The 9,355-nt window shown below is 37.6% G+C and overlaps 1 protein-coding gene across 2 annotated transcripts; it reads right to left on the reverse strand.

Annotated features, from left to right (window-relative positions):
• Nucleotides 1-1,848: 1,848 nt before the first annotated feature.
• LOC111156612 (distal membrane arm assembly complex 1) lies at nt 1,849-4,165 on the reverse strand. 2 transcript variants are annotated; one of them, XM_022517605.1, is made up of 2 exons: nt 3,860-4,165; nt 1,849-2,780 (listed from the first exon to the last, which is right to left on the reverse strand). In XM_022517605.1, the coding sequence occupies exons 1-2, from the start codon at nt 4,131-4,133 to the stop codon at nt 2,716-2,718; spliced, it is 339 nt and encodes a 112-aa protein (XP_022373313.1). In that variant the 5' UTR covers nt 4,134-4,165; the 3' UTR covers nt 1,849-2,715. The 2 variants fall into 2 exon arrangements, with proteins under 2 accessions (XP_022373313.1, XP_022373311.1); XM_022517603.1 differs by having other exon boundaries at nt 3,830-4,158.
• Nucleotides 4,166-9,355: the final 5,190 nt, after the last annotated feature.

The following is a 9,355-nucleotide window of genomic DNA, read 5'->3' on the forward strand; positions in this document are numbered from 1 at the left end:
GTGTAATTATGTCTTTCACCTCTGACTCTGTGCCCCTAACACCTATATAACCATTGGGTCAAGGCAAGGATTTATCTGTCATTGAAAATAAAAGTGGCTTTTTGACTCAAAATTGCTTACTATTCCTGAGCAAGATTTGAGAAGTGTTGGTTTGATCAATGTAGTCCCGGCAATAAATCAGTTGAGGCCAAGGCTGGTTTGGGGGGGAGGTACTTGAACATACACTTGCCCTGAACATATATTTAATTTAGGAGCAATTTATTTTGTTCCCCAATCAGCTGGCTTCATTCAAGAGGCCCCTAATTCAGACACAACCATGCTGAGAAACAACTAATAAAAAGGAACAAGGGGCAAATGCTGAGGCTGAAGTGCAAATCACCGCTGAGATGCTTAACCTGTAAGTATGGTCTCTAGAATTGGTCTCAGGTGAAACTCCGTAACTTTTTAAATTAATCTGGACTTGGAACACTGCAGTGCTCCCAGCAATAACAGTCTCAGCAACTGGCCTGGGAAGAGAGACCTCTCACCTCTCCTTCCCAACATATAGCAAGATCCTGAGGCTCAGTCTCTATTTGGGTCCTTTCATATGTTCAAGACATACTGGTAGCTGGTCACAGGATTCCGGGCTAGTCAAGGCAATACACAAAAGGAACAGGAGGGCACTTAGCTGGCTCAGTTGGTTAAGGATCTGCCTTTGGCTCAGGTCATGATCCTGGGGTCCCAGGACTGAGCTCCACATCAGGATCCCTGCTCAGGAGGGAGCCTGCTTCTTCCTCTCCCCGCTCTCATTCTCACGCTATCTCATGAATGAATAAAACCTAAAAAAGAAGGAAAGGGAAAAAAAAAAAAGGACCAAGAAATGTTGCAATGGTTTCCTTTTGTTTTGAAGATTTTATTTATTTAGAGCATGAGAGCATGTGTGAGCTGGGGAAGGGGGAAAGGGAAAGAATCTCAAGTCTCAGGGCTAGTGATCCTGAGATCATGACCTGAGCCAAAATCAAGAGTTGGCCACTTAACCAACTGAGCCACTCAAGTGCCCCAGTGTAATGATTTCTTGCATTGAGGTACTTAAGTCTCTACTATGTAGACGTTTAGTTAATAGATACCTTGGACGTCATGAACATTGTTAGTGTCCACATATATGTTCACATTTTGGTTTGTGTTTTAAGGAGAACTGTAAGGTCATTTTAAATTACCCTTATTTGTACTTTATCCCCTCTCCTTTGCTAGAAGTAATTATGAGTCTTTGCAAATTTATTTCCATACCATAAAGAGATTCTGAAGCCCATGAACCATAATTAAAACGGTGTTCTTACATTAGCGAGTAATAATCCACTGGTTTTTGAGCCTGTTTGCCCTACTCACCCCACTTTAACCACAATAAAAGGGAAGATAATAGGAGTACTGTGTGTACTTCCCCTAATGCAGGACTAAAGTGGCATGTCCCTTTTGTCTCTGAAGATGAGACTAAATCTCTAAAACAAACTAGATTTCTGACTTTGCACTTACAGAAATCAAAGCAACTTTTCCAAAGTTTAAAAAAAAAAGAAAAAGAAAGAAAACTGTTAGTTTCAAATTTAACAAGCTTATTTTTGGGGGGTGGGGAGGAGTGTTATTCCCACTTAACTTCCCATAGACATAGTAAAGAATTATTTTACTCAAACCTAGTTAAACAGCCCCAAGTTGGGAAGAACCAAATGTATGTTGGCAATATTCTAGTGAGCAGACAAGTATATTTGGAAAAGGCTCTTATTTGCTTACACACTAGTACAAACTCTGAGATGCTAAAATTATATTAAGGATAAAGACTTTTTCTATTTATCCAATAGATCAATCCACGACCAAAAGTTAGATTTATGTACTTTGTTTTAACTTAAGAAAACGTTAGGAATAGTCACTCAGCATTAGATCCAGGCACTTCTACATACTAGAAAGCAACAGGTCTGATAGGAGTTGCTCAACCAATCTTTCAACTTACACACTGTGATTGGCAGCTGAACTTAACTATCTTTCTGCTCTGAAAAACAGTTAAGTATAATTTTATGGAAAAGCTGGGGTATATATCAGAAGTGAAAAAGACTGGTAGGAAGCACAGAATTCTCTTAGAAATGAACTGTCAAATTTTAAGTCATTATCTCAAAAGCATGTCAATTTCATCACAGAATCACTTCCAGCAGTTGTAGACAAAGAACCAAATGTTATTGTTTTTAATGATAAATGTGAATTTCTCTCAAATTTTTTGGTACTTTTAATTATATACTAATTTTTGTTTCATAAAGGTAATTCTTGCCTGTTTGGAATCACCCTCGTTCTGAAAGACTAGAACAAGAACTGAACAATCCTAGATGCACCAAGGACTTGCTGAATGACCCTGGGCAAACCACCAGGACTATTTTTAAAGTTTCACTTACCACCAATGAAAAAATTATGAGCAGTACACAGATAAAAAGTTTTATGTACTTCTGTACATTGCATGATGCCAATCCAGTGTTAGATTGTTAATAGGCGTTGACCCAATTATAGAAGAAGTAAAGAGAACTATTTAAAATAATAGTTTAGTTCATTTTCCAACTTGGTTTATCATTTCTTCTTCAGTCTTGTGGTATCCTCAGGAATAAAGTCTGTCAATGTCCATTTGTCCAGTATATCCCTAAGTCCCATGCTTGTTCTGGTGTCCTGGGACATGGACAGATGATAAATTCACTAGTAGTACTTTCACTCAACACGGAAGGCCTTCCCTTTGGGGTCTGAAAGGATGACTACACCCCAACAAGCAATGCCTAGGAAAGAAAAAGAAAACAAAAACAAACTGTACCTCACATGCATGTTACACCTCAGTTTACTAGGTGCTTCTGTATATGCCATCTTATTTAATTCTCACAACACTCCAAGATACATTGCCATTACATTTCTCTCTTAAGAGTGAAACTCAGAAAAGGACAAGAAAGTTCAGAGGGAAAAAAAAAAAAAATCGGTTACCTCCCCAAGCAAGAAAGTGACTTAAGGAGAACTGATTTGGGAAATCTAATTAAAAAGGTAAGAGATCTGAAAACCCATTCAACTGGCTTGAAGAGTAAAAAGAATTACTGCATTTTACTGTAAGACAGCTTAACAATCATTTATAATAATAATAAATTATTGCTATAGGTAAGGACTGTGGGCCACTTTACCCATGGTACACACAGAATGTGGGCTCACAATTCATGTCTAAAATGAGACTTCAAAGCCCTATTTCTTTTTTTTTTTTTTAAAGATTTTATTTATTTATTTGACAGAGAGAGCTCACAAGTAGATGGAGAGGCAGGCAGAGAGAGAGAGAGAGGAGGAAGCAGGCTCCCCGCTGAGCAGAGAGCCCGACGCGGGACTCGATCCCAGGACCCTGAGATCATGACCTGAGCCGAAGGCAGCAGCTTAACCCACTGAGCCACCCAGGCGCCCACAAAGCCCTATTTCTTAAACCAAAATTATGTACCCTCACTCAGACTTTCTCCAGGATCTGGAGGGGGGAGGAAAAAAAAATGGGTCTGGCGCTCGCTGTTACCACATCCTGATTATCTGACCTTGAACACAGTATTTCTTAGTCTTTGAGCCTTAGTGTGCTCAGAGGTGATAAAAGTATGGTTATGATCATACCTATCTTTAATAGCTATTGTTAGGATTAAAAAGACTGAAGCTGGTAAGAGTTCTCAATACCGTGATTTGTCTTAAATGAGAACAGCGTCCCAACAACTTCCTCCCTGCCCCTGCTTCTCTGTTGGCGTACCTCCGCCACGTGACCAGTCCGCAACCCGCCCACGCGGCTGCCACCCCCTTCTCCCCCTCCCACTACCCAAAGGCCCCGCGTTGTCCCGACTCTCACTGATGCCGAAGACCATCTGCGTAATAGTCCCTGGGCCCGGGGGGTATCCCAGCTTCATGGGCTTCCGCGCCACCCAGTAGACGTACCCGCCCGCCCCTATTAGCCCCGTCCCTGAAAGCACGCGACAGCTCCAGCAGTTATTAAATAGAGGGGCTTCCGCTGGAGAGGTCGGCGCTCCAGGTGCAGCGAGGGGCGGGGGCTCGACGGAGCTGGTGGCTTCAGGAGGCGCAGCAACCTTAATTGGCTCCAGAGGCTGAGTCACTAAAGAACCCATGTTCAGACGCTCGGCTTCAACTGTGGGAGTTCTACGGAAGAACTGACGTAAAATATACAGCCGGAAAGCAGAGCGCCGGCGCACTGCACCGGAAGCAGCTTGAGGGTCTCTGGGAAATGTAGTTCCAGCCTGCCTCCGACGGAAAAAGATGGTGGTGGGCCTGATAGACGGAGCAGGCTGTGTACCCTACATCCGGCTGCAATCACTTTCAGGATTATGATTCAGCCAGTCCCCTAAATGTCTCAATTCTTAGTGTCCTTAGAGGAATCTGGGTTGCTAAATTTCTTTCCTAGCGCAAAAAGTGAGACCTTGAGCACGTTACTTGACATGTCTGGAGGGGTGTAACTCAAAAGAGCTAAGTTTTATATGTGCCTAAGTATATGCTAAAGCGATTATCTGCAGTATGCCATTTAATCTTCCCAAACCAATGAGATATTAGTTTCCCAATAAATAATAAAACTTGTTAAGTGGCATTGCCATAGTTGAAACCAATGCCTGTGTCAATACAAATTTTTTATATGCCACCTATACATATTGTCAGTGCAAAATGAACAAAGTATAGCTTCCCTGGAAGGAAACATTCAAAGTTGGAAATTTCCTTTATCGATATTGTGAGGGGACTACATAAATATAATCAAGGTATTAAAAATGGGTTTGAAGGGGCACCTGGGTGGCTCAGTGGGTTAAAGCCTCTGCCTTCAGCTCAGGTCGTGATCCCAGGGTCCTGGGATCGAGCCCCGTATCGGGCTCTCTGCTCAGTGGGGAGCCTGCTTCCTCCTCTCTCTCTCTCTCTCTCTGCCTGCCTCTCCACCTACTTGTGATCTCTCTCTCTCTGCCAAATAAATAAAATCTTAAAAAAAAAAATTAAAAAAAAATGGGTTTGAATTACCTGGGTAAATACTTTTCATTTCTCTTAAGTTTTATTTTTTTTTTTTTCCCCTAACATCATGATCTCAATTTTGTCATGCTCAGGGTATTGTTTCGACTCTGAGAGCCTGGGAGATAAACTCGGAATCATGCTAATGGACTCAAAGAGTTAATATAGGATCTCTTCTTGCAGGTTTACATTCTTACCATTCCTAAAGAATAGACTTTTAAATTTTGATTGCTTCTTTGCAATTCAACTGCTATAGCATCCATTCTCAACCCATTTCACCTTTCACTTCTTTTGGGTAGAGTTGCATTTGGGGAGGGGAGGTTGTTCTTAGAGGATTACTGGTAAGAAAAAACCACATAGAGTTCAGATATCATTTCTGTTAGAGGAGATGGGTGAGAACAAGATTAACTTCAGATTTTAATTTTTCTCCTTTAGAGTGGCTTAAAAATTAGCATGATAAAAAATAAACTCACCTTTCCATTTTCTACAATGGGATGTGATTTTGGGAAAGCTTACAAAAAGATAAAATAAAGGTATGGATAAATAGGTGAAAAGAAAATAATAGGAAAAAATACAATAATGAGAACACAGGTTGGCCTGCTGTTTAATTTCAAAGACCCTCTCCATTTCATTTTCTCTCTCTCTTTCTTTCTATGCGTTGTCCAGTAAGACAGAGGGTTTGAAAATTTGGATTCTATAGCAGGCTCTTTCACCATGAGCCAGCCATATGACATAGAGAACATTATTTATTCTCTCTAGCCTGTATTTATCTCATGCTTGTAATTAAGAAATTTAGAAAAGGTGATACCTAACACTTTTTCCTAACTGGAAAGTTCTGTTATTTACTATATATCTCTTTTCAGTTAGCATTGTGCTAGTAGTTCTGTACCAAGTGAATTTAATAGCATTTCACTTAGAAATTCACAATTTGTAGCTGTTACTTTTCACTATGCTTGATTCAGCATTCTATAGTGCATGTGATTTCTCCTTATTTATGTGAAAAAAACATAATTTGACAGCAATTACCAAATATTTTGATTATATACTTTCATGGATAAAAAGTTTAAGCACACAATAACATTTATGCATGCCTATTTATTATTTATAAATTGCACATTACATTATACATTATGAGGATAAGAAAAAATGATAGAAATATAAATTTTAATATTTTCTCATATCTTGATATATAGGCTTGTGCATCTCTATGGACAGCATGACCATCTAACGTGTGACTTTATTAAGTTATCTTTTATCTAAAAGCTTACCTTCTTTATTGTGCATATTACAGTTAAAGATGCCAGGAGAGGGCATATTTAATTCTCTAAACAAGCATTATTAAAATGGCCCATGACACATTTTCCAAACAATAGGCAAGATTTTAACTACTTTTTTTTAAAGTACCTTCCAAAAGATGTGCTTCTTTGCTTATGATTGCCTGAAGTAAATGATTTCAGGTTTGTCATTGCACATAGCACATGTTGAAATTGAGATGTTGAAATGAGATTGAGATATAACTTTGATTGGAAAATTATTATAAATGTTGACTCATCTCAGATAAATGAAATAGTAGGATCTGAGGATAAGGATAGAGGTTAATAAAAACAGGCAAAACTATAATTGCGGGAAGACATGTGCATTTTGCTGGAAAGAGAGTAGGGGAAGGTCGAAAGATAACTTTATTTCATTCTGTCTACTGTAATTAATTAATTAATTAATTATTTTTTTTAACTACGTATAATCTCTTTAGATCATTTTGGCACTTATGACTCACAAAGCCTTATGACCTCTCCTATTTATTTATAAATTTTAAAAATGCAAAAGTCTTAAAAAGTATCCCCCAGGCACCGAGTTCCCCTTCCCTAACACAGCCAGTTTTGTCAACTTTTTTCACAATCAGTTTTATCAACTTTTCTATCAACTTTTTGTATCTCTTTTCAGAGATGTCCGTGTTTATGTGCATATTCTTTCCTCCAGTGACTTGAAAGCTCATTCCATATCAGCCAATATGTAAAGAGCTTCTCTATGTGTTTCTAGGGTTCTGTAATAGTCCATTGTATGACTGTACTATACTGTATTTAAGTGGTCTCATATTCATGAACATTAATAGACATTTAGGCTGCTTCCGGTCTTCTGGTATTACAAATAGTGCTACAGTAAATAATCTTGTACATACGTCATATCTCAAATGTATATCTTAGAATATATTTCTGAAAGGCTATAGTGTTTATCAACTTGATAGACATTACTCAATTGCCCTTCACAGATGGTACCAACTTACACTCTCATCAACAAGCGTGAGATCTGTTTCTCTATCCTATTCCCTCAAACAATGAATTTAATAACTTTGATCTCTGTTAATGTGATAGGTAAAAGTGGTTTAATTTACTTTTTCTTATTATTAGTGATCTTAATATATGCTCAAGGACAATCCATACTTCTTTTTCTATGAACTGTCCCTATTTTTTGCCCATTTTTTTCATTGAATTGTCTTTTTCTCATTGACTTCTAAGAATTTTTTATACATTAGAGAGATTAACTTTTAGTCTGTGTTTTAAGTTCATAATTTGGTATTTACCTTTTAACTTAGATTGCACTTTTTGCCACAAACATTTTAAAAACATTTAATTGAACTTAGCTATATTTCTTTCTATAGCTTCTGAGATTCACATCATAGTTAGAAAGACCTTCTACTTTCATGGCTTCTACTGGTACTTTGATCTTTCTTTAAACACTTAAAATTTTAATATATTTGGAATTTCTCCTATTATTAGATGTTAGAATGGAATCAGCTTTTTTTTTCCCATTTTCTTTCCCCCAATCCATTTTTCTCAACTGTATTTTTTAAATAATCCATCTTTCCCCACCTGTTAGAAATGCCCCGCTTTCTAAAATACCATGTATAGATGCATGTCTATTCCAGGACTTCATGTTCTGCTTCATGATTTGTCTATATATTTATGTGCCAGTATCACAGTATTTTAATTACTAAAGCTTTGTAATGTGTTAATACTTGGAGACAGGTTCCCCCCTGTTCCAGATTTTCTTGGTTATTTTTACATGTTTATTTTTCCACATGAACTTTTGACTTAGCTTGATTATTCTGACAAAATGATGCTGACGTTTTTATTAGACTTGTGTGAAAATTGTAGGTTAATTTAGGGAGAATTGACAGCTTTATGATGTTGAGTCATCCTACACAAGGACATGGAATGCTTTTTCCTTTGTTCGTGTCTTATTGTGTTCCTCTGTAATATTTTAAAGTCTTTTTTATAATGATCTCACACATTTCCTCTCAGACACTTTATCTTTTGTGCTGTTATCGAAAATAAGGAATTTTTCCTTCTGTTGTGTCTTCTGACCTGTTGTTGTTAGAAAACAAGAAGACTATTAATTTCCATATTGCCTAACATTGAATTATTAGTGCCTTCCGGTGAACTTTTCAAGTGTGATTGATGGTTTTCTTTTTGTGCAATTCTTACTGACTTTGTGGATCATTTTTATACCCATTTCATAAACATAATTTGGAAGCATTCCTTCTTTGTATTCTAGAACAATTAAAATACCTTTGGGATTATCTGTTTTTTAAAAGTTTTGTTAGAATTTCCCTGAGAAATTGTCTAATTCAGGGACTTTATTATTTTGGTAGGGGAAGGACGGGATGTGGGGAAGGAGGTACTTTGACACATTTCTTTATTTGTATTTTAGAAATATGTTCTCTTCTTCTTCTTCTTCCTCTTTTTTTAAAAGATTTATTTATTCGGGAGAGAGTGCATGCATGTGGGCGTGCACAGTGAGTGGGGTGTGGGCAAAGGAAGAGAGAATCCCAAGCAGATTCTCTGCTGAATATGGAGCCTGACCCAGGGCTTGATCCCCTGACTCTGACCCCCATGACCTGAGCCAAAATTGAGTCAGATGCTTAACTGACTGAACCATCCAGGCACTTCAGCACTTTTTTGAATTAAGAGTTTATGTCCTCCACAATTTTCTGACATTGAATATTGTTGTGGAATATTCTGAGGCCAGGTCAATTTAATCTCTTGCATAAGTGACTAGATCTTTGTGCCTAGATGCCTGAGTGATTTTTCTTCTTCCTTCCCTTCCTTTCCCTTCCAAGTTGTTGAAATCCAATAATATTTTACCAGGATATATATCTTTGTTGACTATTCTAGTTCAGTTTTCCAGGCATAAACAATGATATACATATTATTATGTACTTGTGTTGTTGTATATAATTTATTATATATTATGTAAGACCATATTTTAGAGACAGATATACATATGTGTGCATGCACACACACACACACACACAAACACAATTATTTTTGTTTCAAGAATGTTTATC

This window comes from Enhydra lutris, unplaced genomic scaffold (assembly GCF_002288905.1).
Source record: "Enhydra lutris kenyoni isolate GAN:26980312 unplaced genomic scaffold, ASM228890v2 scaffoldscaffold47, whole genome shotgun sequence".
Classification (NCBI taxonomy): Eukaryota; Metazoa; Chordata; class Mammalia; order Carnivora; family Mustelidae; genus Enhydra; species Enhydra lutris.

What these genes read in the sequence shown, in the direction of transcription:
- LOC111156612 (XM_022517603.1), bottom strand. Translation starts at nt 4,133, where the DNA reads ATGGGTTCTTTAGTGACTCAGCCTCTGGAGCCAATTAAGGTTGCTGCG. An exon ending in GGACAACGCGGGGCCTTTGG is followed by an intron (nt 2,781 to 3,829) that starts GTAGTGGGAGGG and finishes TTTCTTTCCTAG; the next exon opens with GCATTGCTTGTTGGGGTGTA.